The sequence below is a fragment of the Triplophysa rosa genome, linkage group LG2, assembly GCF_024868665.1.
Source record: "Triplophysa rosa linkage group LG2, Trosa_1v2, whole genome shotgun sequence".
Classification (NCBI taxonomy): domain Eukaryota; kingdom Metazoa; phylum Chordata; class Actinopteri; order Cypriniformes; family Nemacheilidae; genus Triplophysa; species Triplophysa rosa.
The window spans coordinates 13,142,900-13,157,345 of NC_079891.1; the positions used below are offsets into that span (position 1 = coordinate 13,142,900).

A 14,446-nucleotide genomic window follows, 5' to 3' on the forward strand; every position below is an offset into this window, starting at 1 on the left:
GGAAATATTATACGGTTTATTACCCAAATAATTGACTTATAAACATTGTATGTGACGAATGTCATCTGCCTTTAGACAATTTGCTGAGAAATTCAAACCTGATCATACGAATGACACCCCACACCGAAAACCACCTGCAGACAGAATAAGAGGAACATTGCTTTATTTTCCAACCAGGGAGGAAGGTACTGAGAGACCGTGTTATCAAGAACTGGTTAATTCTGGTTACGTGTCTGTATTTCAAGAACGAAGACAACTGGAACTGCTAGAGCCTCTGAAATTGCTGTCACAAGACAATGCTATATTGGCTGTAGGTTTTACTTCAACACAGGATGATTCATGGACTGAAAGAAGGCCAAGTTGGACTTTAACCGTGTGCACTCAATATTTGTTTTGGCCCTCAATTAACCTGAACACAGGAACTTTGAAATTCAAACCACATAATTGTCATACTCGATTTAAAGCAGAATCCAGATTAAAACCAGGTCAGTGGGTGATTTTTACTTATCGTACTGAAGGATATGAATTGAACTGAAGTTTAATAAAATTAAACATTGCAAATAACAATATGGAGGGCAGAAAACACCCATGCCATCCTATGAGACTCCGATAGTTGTTTGGACAGCGAGACATAGCATCTGTTTTGATCATCTTGACATGTGTGATCATAATACCAATACTTCTGAGACAATTCCCAGATGGCGAGGAACTTCCACATACCCTTTTCAAGGATAACATAACTCTGCGCAAAGACATGGATATGGATTTGAACCACACAGACTTTATGAATTCTACCTTGGAACAGGCTGACTTTGGAGTAAATGCTACTACAGATGAACATTTGTCCCCAGGTCAGTTGGTTCCAGAGTCTGCACCAAAACATCGAAATAAACGACAGAGTATCAACAACACAGACCAACTTGATTCATGGATGGATCACCCTAATCCCCCTCATCCTTATGCTACTAACATGTGGTGGAGATTCACCAATCATACAGTCAAAATGTATGCTTCCAGAAACTGTTATGTTTGTTCTCAGTTCCCTCATAGCACCACTGGAGGAGACTGGTGGCCACATCAGGATCATAACACAACATTTGAGATGACTATGGTTGCAATAGCAGCTGCAGGACTACAAAGGAAACCAAATGGAGATACTGTTATGATGACTCAAATGGACAGCACGTGGAAATCAATCACTCTCCCCAAAAGACTTTTTGCTCAGATTGCAACAGTCAAGCATTTACCTAGTAAACTCATCTGTCATGAACGATCTTCAGGAGGACATTTCTTGGGAAAATTACCAGAGAAGAAATGTTCTCATATCTACAAGCAAACAAATGAATCTATGAGACAAAGTTGTATGTCATGTCTTCGCATAGCAGACTATGTGCATCCTCCACCTCGCCTTGTTACAACTACACATAAAGCTCCACAAACAGTTGTGGCCTACCAATACCTTGTGACTTCCGAGAGAGGACGAGCAAAATGTCCTTCATGTTTGACTGTGCATGTTCCCGATCTAGATGGAACAGGTGTCGTTGAAGGACACTACTGGCTGTGTGGATATCGAGTATACTTATCCTTACCAAAGAACTGGACAGGACTATGTGCTTTAGTCCAACTACATGGAGGGGCCATCATCTTGCCCGATCGAACAATGGACAGTCAACACCGAACAAGAAGAGACCTATTCAATTTCCTGAGAGAAAGCCCAGTGCCAAAGAACCATCACATATGGACAGTTGCTGAGAAACTTGTGGCTGCTTTCAGCCCAGCACTGGGTGTAGAATCACTGATGCATGACGTGGAAATCACCAGATATGAGCTAGCCTCATTTATCAATACAACGAAAATCATGATGGAAGGAATCAGAGAGGAACTTCGAGGAATACGGCTTACCGCACTCCAGAACAGAGTGGTCCTGGACCAACTCACCGCAGCACGCGGAGGTGTTTGTGCTATGATTGGAGAGACTTGTTGCACGTACATTCCAGACAATGACGCGGATGGACATCTTATCGAACAAGGAATACATAACATCACCATGTTATCCACAATGATCACAAAAGAAGAAGTGAATTCAGAATCTTCCATTTGGGACTGGTTCAATAATATTTTCCCAAATCTACATAACATATTGATGTTGGCAACCTGCATTCTCTTGCCCATTTTGTTATTGTTATGTTTTTGGCCATGTGTCATGCAGGCTATTAAGAGAGCTAACACGTCTGCTCCTCAACAACAGATGGTTGTTTATTCAGTTAATACTGAACGTATCTATGAAAATGAATAGATATGTCTTTGTTCTATAGTGGGTTATAAGCAGGTGTTGTCCGTGTAACGAGATAACCAAGATGGATAAGATGGATTTTTCTTAGCTTGCATACTTCGAGTAATTACTTAAGGGTTTCGCCCACACATATACTTACACATTTCTTATTATGGTTTTGATAACATTTGCCTGCGCTCATTCACTTTGTAGTATATATTTCTCGTCAGCAATTAATCATGTGTGGGACTCTTTGAGTCCCAAAGGGGGGAATATATTGTGTAATTTCTAGGCACATTTAGATGTTTTTTACATGTATTTGAGCACTGTTTTGCACCACAGTTATAAATGCACTTGATCAAATACCTAAAAAGTATTGAGAAGTATTCATAGGAACATTAGTACATAGATGGGTTGATCTGAAATCATAGTCAATAAGAATAATTACATATAAGTAGGTTTATGATGATAATTTGATTATTTGAAGAAGAATTGATCATTTAATGACACAATCTGTACCTGTAACCAATGATTGTTCATATAAATGCACTTAATGTCACTTTATGAATGTTTAAAGCACATTTGAGCACAATGTAACAAGGTAAAATCCAGTGATGTTTTTAGAGGCCTAGAGTTTGAAGCCTGTTCTGTTCTCTCTAAAACCAGGGGATTTTCCACTGTTTACAAGTAACCATGATTACGCACGGACGCAACGCCGTCTCGCATGGAGACCATGGCTTGTTTGGTGGTCTCGTGTAGTAACCATTGTATGCAAATTATTTTAAAAATGATGTAATAACCAGCGTACCACCATTAGATACGTACCTTGTTACCTGGGACTTATTGGTGGCAGACAATTAACAATTGGTTAATAAAAATAAGAGATAACGGGAAAATACCTGATTGGTTTTAGAGAGGACCACCTTTCAGAAGTTTTACTATAACTGTAGACTGAAAACACTTGGTTTTTAGATGACTTTGAACATCTCACTTTGTTTGGCTCGAGCAAATAAAGTTAACTCCTCAACATCCGGACCTTCTCTGAGAGATTTTTTGAACTACAAGACTGAAATTTTTCCACAACAACTTCCAGTTCAGAACTATATGATGAAGAAGGGACAAACAATGTAGATTTTTTCCATGTTAGTTTATTTGGTTATTGACGTTTATTTCCTGTTGATATGTGATATGCATGCACAGTGCACAGCTGTGCATCAATCTTTGGTAAGACCTATCCTTTTCACTGAAAGATACCATGTGCAGAGGCAATCAGCGGTGACACCTGAAAGCAATTCTAATTTGCACTGGGAAAATCAAAATGAAGCAAGATAACCTTTAGTACGGAAAAGATCCCAGCATGCTTACTAATCACACACCCTCCTTCAACCTTTCCATTTTGTATGCGTCACCGTGCCCACCTCACATATTCTGCTGCCAAAGGAGATATTTACCAGTAATCACCCACGTGCATTAATAATCCTAAACCACAATCAGAAATGTACAATAGCTGAGTGTTAATGTCTCACCCTTACGAAAATTAACCATGTTTTTTTTTGTGGTACAAGTGTAGTAACCATGGTTTTTTGGTGCATTGATTACTTAGGGCAAAACCATGGTTTTACTACAGTAACCATCGTTTACTATGGTTTTTACAAAAAACACATGGTTTTCAAAACCATGGTTATTTTGTGATAACCATTGTTTTACTACAGTAACCATGGTTTTTCCATTTTAACTGTAGTAAAACCATGGTCAATTTCCGTAAGGGATACCATTGTGCGAATGCTGATTTTAGATCAGTCTCACAAAACTCATACAAATCTCTCATGGCAAGGCTTACTGTGTATACTGTATAAAAAGTATTTTAGATTCATTAGAGAACCACAAAAGACCAAATTCTACAATGGTCTATTTACCCATATACACAAGTTGTTGCATTTTTGGTTAGTCCTTTATAATAATATCATCATTATCTTTTTCGGACACAAATATTGTTTTGAATATGCGTTAGGCTACACAAATAAATAATTGTTTTTGCATGCATGCATGGAAATTTCTTACACTTTAAATTTCTTAAAAAGATGCTAAAAGGGTTCTTCATGTCTCTTCGCTTCTCTTTCATTTCAAACTTATTTAGGTATTTATTTCAAGCTGGAACCCTTCTACTTTTTTCCTCCTTAATGGGGTATACGCACACGAGGCAATGATGTACTTCTGCTAAAATCTAAGCGCTGAGGTGATTTCCTACCAAGCAATAAGATAGTCTTATTGTAAGAAAAGTCTTATTTTAGTTAGAAAATGTTCACATTTCAGCAAACAGACATCATTACGGCTGAACATTGCTATGTGCCTCTGTGATCAAGCCTCAAGTAAGTGCAAAAGTTTACTTCACTTCTTTCTTATTTGTGAATGTAGCTTGAAATGGATAGTCTGAAGAACTTCTCTTTGGTTGTCCATGTATGATGTAGTGATTGGATAATTTGACTCACATGGTTGACCGTAATCCTATGTGCATCTTGAAGCAACAGAGTGAAAAACGCCATTGTTCCCTATGAACGCTACGTGTGCCAAATGTAGCAGAGCTGTCTGAGATTTAACTGGAAGTACGTCATCGATCCATGTGCATACACCCCATTTAATGCGTAAAAAGATAGTGGATCTTAATTGGTGGGCTGTGACCCACAAATAGCAAGTATGTACTGCTGATAGCAGGGTAAATCAATGGTGTATGAAATAATAAAATGTTTGACTTCAAGGATTGTGTAATAGCAAAGTTCCAGTACTAGAATCGTACAGGGTTCCTTTTGATTTTTGAATTTTGGATGTCCAAATTCCAAAACCAGTGCACCACTTCCATAAACGGTATATGAACTGGTAGCACATTTACAGTGGAAATTGCATTGGACATACCCATCATAAACAAAGAATAGCTTAAGGGAATTTTTGGCAAGCGGTTGGAATGCAATCAATGAAAGCACAAACACCAATTCAGTTACTGGAAAAACGAGGTCAAGACACTACTCTTATTTTATTTATCAAACACCATTTTTTTGTAATTTGTTAGATGAATTGGAAAAAACAGCGAGAAATCAAACCCTTTTTCACGGATGTCTTTTTATTTGTCAAACCAAAGAGCTGTCTATACTGAATGGCTGTCCTCCGTTGTACACTTCACTTGAAATAATTGGTGTATAATTAATGTGCTTTATCATATAGCACTTGCTTGACACTGAATAAAAAAAAGAAAAATGACATCTGACAGCATTGGAAAAATGCATAACCAAAATGTTGCCAAATGGGTCCTCCTTATGACAGCGTTTTAGTGCTAAATTAAAATAAGAGGAATAGTCATAACATTGCAGATCTGTAACATTACATAAGACCTAATCTGATAATTATTACATCATTATGCATTTTATCATAACACTCTATTTCTGTAGTGCATTTAGAAGTAATTTTATTTCAAATTATGAATTTATTCTTAAAACCGTAGACTCGTAGAATCAATTTTATCGTGACATTAAAACACTGTCATATTTCTTATATTTAGTTCTACATGTTTTTAGACAATCACTATTCACAGCACATGAAATGGAAATGCTGGATTATCAGACCCACCAATATATATATATATATATATATATATATATATATATATATAATTATATTTACTGTATTAATATATTATATACATTATATACTTATATATATTGAGAATATATATATATATATATATATATATTACTCGTTTTTAAAAATGTGCCTGTGGAACTTATATTTTTCAGACCCTCAATAGGTCTGTACAAAACTGTATATGAGCACACACATCATCTGAACAATGTTAGAGAAGACTCTCACAGACACAGGGAAATGTAATGACTGATTTGACCTCCATATAATCTTATGAACATAAATTTATGAAGCCAACATTTAATTGTTAGAAAATATACAGGTAAGTTAAGTGATGTCTGATACTGGTGTATGATATATGCTGAATTCGTGTCAACACATTTTGGACATCATAAACTTTTTTCTTCATTTTTTCATATTTTCACACCGAAGACTGTACAGATAATGACACAACCCCTCCCTTACCCATCTCATTTGTATGTAACTTTTACATTGGCAAATAAAATGATGCATTACAGTGAAATCCACAATCCAATGGTGATCAACCTAAATGAATAACTATATTTCGTGGTAACTATATATAATGTGGGATATTTTAAAGATACGTTGCATCTGAACATTTAACAGTTAGATTTATTGGTATGTATAAGTAGGCTACTTAAAAGCATGACATCTAACCTGAGGTTTTTACAATCAAGAAAATTAAATACAGTAGTATATGTAAGTAATAGATAAACGTCCGAAAAAAAGGATATCTGAACATTTCACACAAACAATGTGTTGATAAAAACACCTTAGACATCTGCCTATTTACTGTCTTTACTTCTAGTTACTAAATGGACAGTTAACCCCTTCCCAAATTTACTCATCCTGATCTTTTTTTACCATACAGACTGTTTTCATTCATACAACACAAAAGCTGTTGTTAGGCAGGAGAATTGACAAAATAAACAAAGAATTTATCCTTTTATGTTTTTCGAATAACATGGAGGACGAGTAAATGCTGACAGAATTTTCATTTTTGTGTTAATTGTTGCTTTAAGGTTTATATTTTATTGGTGGTTCCAGTATTGTAGTGTCATGTTTTTTTTCCTATTTCTTGCTCATCGGACGTCATTACATTATGGGACATGCATTCTTTAGAAAAGAACAGGGACACGGATGAAAAAGATAAATAAAAATTAAAATGATTGAAAAAATGCTTCATTTGGAAAAACTGAACTTATACATCTTGCTTTCTTATACTTCTAGTGTTATGTATGCGTCATGCAGTTATTTTGCGTTTTACATATATTACAATAATACCATCATATTTTTGTCTACATAAGAATGCCAGTGTTGGCTTTGATTAAACTTCATTCAGACCTGCTGTTAAAATGAAAGTAGAAACATATTTTACATATTAATGTTCGTTTTTCCCCATGTGTTTTGATTGTTTGATGGCCCAAGAAGCATTGCATTCATATTTTGTTCTTGTATAAAGTGACACTGTACAGTGGCTATTGCCAATAGCCACTGTCTATTGTTCCACTGCTTAAACCACAGTGAAATAAACCCCACCTTAAAAAATATTGGCACAAAAAGGACAAAAAGCAGGACAGGATAAAGATGAAAAACATAATCGATCCAAAACCCACTTAATTAGGAAAACAAAAAGAAAAGACATATTACAAAAATTAAAACAATTATAATCAAACCCATTTCAAATTTAATGTTTAAGAAAAGTTTATATTGAATATGGACCAAAGTGTACCGAAGGGAAAAATGTAAAGGGTCTTCATTCTTCCTCTGTGCATCCCAGTAACTCTGCACGCAAAGTGATTCTTCCGTACCATGACCACGGAAGGATTCGGATGAATCTGGCATAGATGGGTGGATCTATTACATTCTTTCTGTGGGTGTCGTTATCAAAATTTCCCTGAAAGACCTGTTGGAAAGGAGAAAAAAAAATCAGAATTAAACCTGTAATTATTTTACTTTCCAATCAAATAAATGCTACATTTGCAGTAAATTCCATTTCATTTCCTCCCAATGAAAAAAAGTGTACTTGACAAATACTTGACTTTGTATTATACTGTAAACCTAATTTAAAATACAGAGTCTGAATAGGCAAATACAGTTTATGATTTATAAATAACTGTGTTGCTGAATAGACACTAGAAACCAATAAAGCTCAAATAGGAAAAATAAAGAGAAAGGTTGTGAACTGAGTTTTTTCGTGGGTGTCAAAGGCAAGTTTTATGTGACTGAGGTTTCAGAGAACTGACAGCACAGAGTTCATCATTAGAGAGCAAACAATAAGAGCATTGAGTTCCCAGATGTCTGACTGAATTTCTCAAGAAAAGTGTAACAAACATTACATTACGATTGGGCACATACTATTTCTTTTACATTCTGAATCAGCGTTCCCTTCTCCATGGAATTAATCTTGGGTTTTTTTGCAACTCAACTACTTTCAGGCCAGTGGAGTCTGTACTGTAGAAAAATCTTAGGTACATTAGATGCAATCATATTTTAAGATATTTATTCATACCCTTTGCTTTAATATGTATACATTCCAAGCATTTGATGTGCTGAAGATTTTTGCACAGTACTGTATCGTTGATGTACTCTTAGGCAAAGCAAGGGGAAAATGTAATAAAATATTGATCAGGCAAAAGGGCAGCAAAAACATGAACTCCTTCACTGAATTTCTCAACATACGTTCTGTAACTAAGTTTGCAATAAATCTACAGTATACATGCACAGAAAACTTTCAATGCCAAGTTTTTCCCCTGGGGTCTTATAATATGGTTTGTATACTTGTAAAGGTATTTTTATACATTTACTTATGTATTTATATACTGTAGCCATATAAATACATAGGCATTAAGTAGAGTTATTCAATTTTGACTATCATTTTTATGTTTGTGTTTAAAACTGTTTTAGAAACCTGACAGAGGCTCAATATTGTAACTAAATAAACGTAACATTTGAGCATATCTGCAACCATTTTAGTAAAGTATTCTCTTAAGTTCTCAATATTTAAGACTCGGATAACTGACCTGTTAAGGCATCAAGGGTTAATTACATTACCAACAGTAGATGTTAATGCTGTTCCATTCCCCACTGGCTTCCCCATTTTCCCTGAAGTAGTGCGTAACACAGAGGTGTAGCGTAGCATATGTCTCTAGTATTGTACTTATCCATTTCAATTTTCCATGCAACACCAAGCATCGCTAAAACTCCAGTCAACGGTGACATATCCTGTGACCGTAACCAAATAAGACATCTCACTCTTATCATGTACCCTCTGATGGTATGACAGAAACACATCACTCTCAATTACCTCCTCTCCCAGCGCACCCAAAAACATTTGGAACGATTATGCATAAAAGCTGCAAGGAAAACAAATCCGTCTCTAAGTCGTCCCATAAATCTCTGTCTGGTGTTTACTGCTTAATCTAATCCCTGAGCTGCTCCGCTCATGACTGCAAAACTCTGGAACATAAAGTTATCTTGAGAGCAGTGAACGACATGCAGAAACAAATGGGAGATTTTCTAAGTAGACACATCAGGTATCTTAGATATTCTATTTGGTGGTAAGGGCCTTTTGGAGTTCACAAGGGAGGGATGCTTTACCACATCATAGGCTCTTCAATCTGCAAGACTGCTCAATTCATAAACATGTCCTTTGAAGTGGGCCCTTCATATGAAGATGAATCAGTGTGAAAATCCCCGGAGTGATGCTCAAAGTGGGAGGGCATTCTCAAGTCCTTTTGGAGCATGACAAAACAAGGCTGTCTGTGGGGAGATCTGGGAATTACATCTGAGCATGCCTGTTGCAACTAAATCCAAGATACGATAGATAGAAAGATGGACAGGCAGACAGAGACCGACTGATAATTAGACACAGATAAAAAATTGATGATTAAAATTTAACCCACACACTTATAATAAAAGCCACACCACACCGCAAAATGTTTTTCCTCTGTCAAATTCTTGTGTATAAAACTATTTTCTTATGCTGCTCATTGGTAGTTTAAAAGTTAATTAACTGTTTCAACCAGTTTTATATACTATAGAACTACAGTAAGAAAAAAAGAAAAAGAGCGCGCTTTCCATTTTTGATTCACTTGCTATATCAGGCTGCAGGTCCATTTGAAATATCAGAACAAAATCTGACAAAGTAAAATGTAATGCCGACCAACTTGACCAGGACCAAGTGAAAGAGTTTAAATATAGATTATTTTTCTTTTATTAATGAACCCTAGCATGTTTACCTCATAATATCCTTCGGATGAGATGTTAAACCGAGGTCCTGACTCTCTATGGTCATTAAAAATCCCAGGATGTCCTTCGAAAAAAGAGTAGGGGTGTAATCCCGGCATCCTGGCCAAATTCGCCTGTATACATCATGGCCTCCTAATCATCCCCATATGAACTAATTGGCTTCGTAACTCTGTCTCCTCTCCACCAATAAGATGGTGTGTGGTGGGCGTTCTGGCGCAATATGGCTGCCGTCGCATCATCCAGGTGGATGCTGCACATTGGTGGTGGTTGAGGAGATCCCCCTTCCATGTAAAGCCCTTTGAGTGTCTAGAAAAGCGCTATATAAATGTAACAAATTATTATTATTAATTATTATAATATATTTGTATATGCACTCTAGCAAAGAAGCCTTACAGAAATCAAACATTTTTAGAATATTTTTTTAGAATATTTTTTTCACAACCCTTACAGGAAAGCCACATGAATTTCACATGTACAAATGTGATCCTATGTGACAAATCCCATGTAAATTCCCATGCGTAACCCACATGAGATCACATGTAAAATCCAATAAAATTCACAAGGAAATTTCCCCCCAAAACATTTGGCTAACACTTTAGTTGTCAATACAACTATTCATGTTAGTTCGTGGTGCATTAAGTAATGTTAACAATAACAACTTGTGGCAACCATGAGGCAAGATTATTAACTAAGATATTAATATGGTCCATCTTATGTTGTCTACAGTGGTGATTGCAGGTGGTGTGTGCAGTAGTGAACTGTGACTCTTGAACCTTGGCTCTCCAACACCCCTACCAAATGGGCTTATCATAGTGGGTGATATATCCTAAGGCTTTATTACTTTATTTTAAAAAACAAAGTAAATTCATCATATAAGAACTTAGATAAGAAAAAGCACCAAATCAATTATAAAAAGGAACCCCCCGAGACTGTAAATAAGACTTCAATATGTAAGACTTTAAGACAATAAATACAGTATATTTTGTCTAGCGATAGGGAAATAGTGGTATATAATGTACAGTATAGACAATCATAACCCTAACTTACAACTGTAATACAATATGTAACAGGTTTTACTCTTTGAAATGTTATTTACTAAATAAATATTTACTTTAAAAGAAACATTTGAAAAGAAACATTAAGATATTATCTTGTCTAGGGATTTAATAATACACAAGAGTATTAATATGAAAGTGAAAAGTGAAAGTGATGTGAGGCCAAGTATGGTGTTCTATACTCGGAATTTGTGCTCTGCATTTAACCCATCCAAGTGCACACACAAAGCAGCGAGTAACACACACACCGTGAACACACACCCAGAGCAGTCATTGCTGCGGCGCCCGGGGAGCAGTTGGGGAGGATCGGTGCCTTGCTCAAGGGTCTCACCTCAGCCGTGGTATTGAAGGTGGAGGAGAGCGCTGATCATTCACTCCCCCCACCTATAATCCCTGCTGGTACTGAGGCTCAAACCGGCAATGTTTGGGTTACAAGTCCGAGTCTCTAACCATTAGGCCACGACTGCCCATAATATCATGACCAAGTACACTCTATGAATGTCTGAAGGTGTAATATTTATTTATCCTTCAACTGGCATTAGACTCCTTATATGCTGTAGTCTTATACACGGTTTTCTCATCTGCACCAGTGTTAATTTCGTTAACGAAAACTATGACGAAAAGTAATCGTTAACGACATGTTTTCACTGACGAAAACGAGACGATAACTAAATAAAAATGAATGCATTATAACGAAAACTGTAATAAAAATATACTGACATTTTCGTCAACTAATAAAAACGAGACGAAAATATTCTTGTCCCACCTGGCGGACATCAGTTTGCGCGCATGTGCTGCTTATCTCATATAAACGGCAGAGAGAAGTCTCTGGGAGAAGGGGAAGCACACACATGTATTCTGTGTCTCCACGCGGGTTACAAAGCGTCTTATTTTCTTCACGATCGCCGGTAAAACGCCGCAAACTTGAAGCGCGACTGCAGGCGAGTCACCCCGAAACACATTACGAAGGCAAGCTCAAAGGTTTTATATGCCAATGTTAACTTAACACGAGCTGCTGCATAACGTGAAATGCAACATAGAGTCAGCCAAAAGAAACCAGCGCTGTCCTCTACTGATTATAGAAGTGATGAAGTGAGTCAAACTGTACATTCCAACCAAATATGTAACATGTTTGCATGACTAAAGAAATGTAATACAATTTATATAATATGTCTTTTTGAAAGCTATTCTCATTCATTGCTGTCTCAAGCAAAGACAGTGCGCTCTTTCTTCAAATAGGCATGCCATGAGCCAATAGCTTTTGAGTGTGAGCCCTGTCAGAGCGTTTCATTGGTTGAATGAACTGAATGAATACGCCCTACTTAACGAGTCAATTGAGTCAAATGGAATTGAACGAACTGGAACATGTCGTTCATGGTCTAATACTCTGCGTTCCAACAATGCATATCTAGTTACTGGAATTTTCTGAAAAATAAAGGTAATGACCTGGTTTAATTTCATTCTAAGGTGAAGTAAATTATGTCAAAACAGTTGAATCTTTGTATGGAACATTTAATTACACCAAGTAAATGATTTAAACCATTTAGATTTTAGTAGACTAAATATAATGTATATTTATTCGACTAAAATGTTTTTCATATTTCGTCGACTAAAACTAGACTAAAACTAAAATGATGGGGTTGACTAAAATGTGACTAAAACTAAATTGCATTTTCGTCAAAAGACTATGACTAAAACTAAATCAAAATTTGCTGTCAAAACTAACACTGATCTGCACTGCACTACCTCACTCAATCTTTACATTATTATCTAATGATGGAGTTAGTACCCATTCTCTCTACCTTTTCAGATGGTGTCCATAAAAATAACGGCTGTACTGTATAGATCTGCAGGCAAAATGATTTACCCATTGGGGTGATCTCACACCATTGCTTTGTCAAAATAAGGATCACAGGACACAATCTCTTTTAATACACATTTATTTTCATTTTCTTCCCTATTATTTACTGTTCTGTCATTCAGTAACTTATCTATAAGAGGAAGTGAACAGGCTGTGCTGTACAGCAAACAAATGTTTATCAATAGATCGGATGTGAGAGAACCATGGGAACAGTTGTCCTAATTCCCCTGAGCTCTTTAGAAATATGGTATGACTCAGCAGGAAAGCAATTTCTGTCACTCAGAGACGTGTTAACTTCTTGTTAGTTAACCTAATAAAATCTTTTATAATCATTTAACTGTTTTTTTTAGTGGAACATGTTCAAAAAATGATAAAAATCCAACAATTAATTTATCTAAAATTTACATTTATTATTCATATATACATTTAAGTTTATTTAATGAAAAAAAAAAAATCAACAAATGATGTTTTAATATACACTGAATTCTTTGAAATATTTGAGTTACTCAGATTTACTTATTTTTTTACTTACATTTACACAATTAAAACAGTATATTTCATTGATTTCACAGCTTTAAAATTTACTACACTTTTTTGAGTGTAAATTGTTTCACATAATTCCCATATTCACATTTGTGCTATTTTAGTGTAGTGTAAACTATATCATTAAAAGGCTCATCGGATGAAAATCTGACTTTTTCTGCGATTAAGTTCTATAATCAGGTCCCCAGTGCATCTACCAACTCAAAAAACATGAAAGACAAGAACCCAGTTCTTTGTTTTGGTGTGCCTTTCCCTGCAAGCATGTGAGAAATCGAGCCGTTCAGATTTCGCTCCTGTCGTGACGTAGAGGGAGGCTCTTATTATAATGTTACCGCCCCTTAATCTACACAATTCTACCCACGGCGCTGCCGCCATTGTTGTTTTCACAAGCGACAGCAGTGTACGTGACACCATGGCTAAAGTTTGTGGACAACATGCAAAATATAATGTAGTTGGCTGCACAGACGAACACAAGTCTTTGTTTAGAGTCCCAACCTCGGAAGAGACGAGACAGGAGTGGATTTATTTTATTTTTAGTGGAAATCCCTCAGAAACCGTAAGTAAAACCTGCTTGTTTCCACAAATCACTTCAAGCTGGGGTGCTTTATCAACCTGGGACAGTATGAGCAGGATTTGCTTCAAAGTTGTTCCTCAAGAGGAATCGAGATCAACTGAATGAGACAAAGCTGCCGATGTAAGTAATATTCATCAACAGTCTGAATTGACATAAATGTACCATACATATAGGAGGATAACATTAGCATATGATAGCAAAGGGAGCTAAGTCAGTCACGGGCTAAATAGAACATCCAA

At 36.2% G+C, this 14,446-nt stretch overlaps 1 protein-coding gene across 1 annotated transcript in view; it reads right to left on the reverse strand.

Moving 5' to 3' along the window:
• Window positions 1-6,517: 6,517 nt before the first annotated feature.
• The window catches only part of edil3a (EGF-like repeats and discoidin I-like domains 3a), a 117,921-nt gene continuing 109,992 nt past the window's right edge, over window positions 6,518-14,446 (reverse strand). The window contains exon 7 of the mRNA XM_057328961.1: window positions 6,518-7,829. Coding sequence (XP_057184944.1) covers window positions 7,680-7,829 — 150 coding nt within the window. The 3' untranslated portion in view covers window positions 6,518-7,679. The remainder of the gene's footprint in view (window positions 7,830-14,446) is intronic.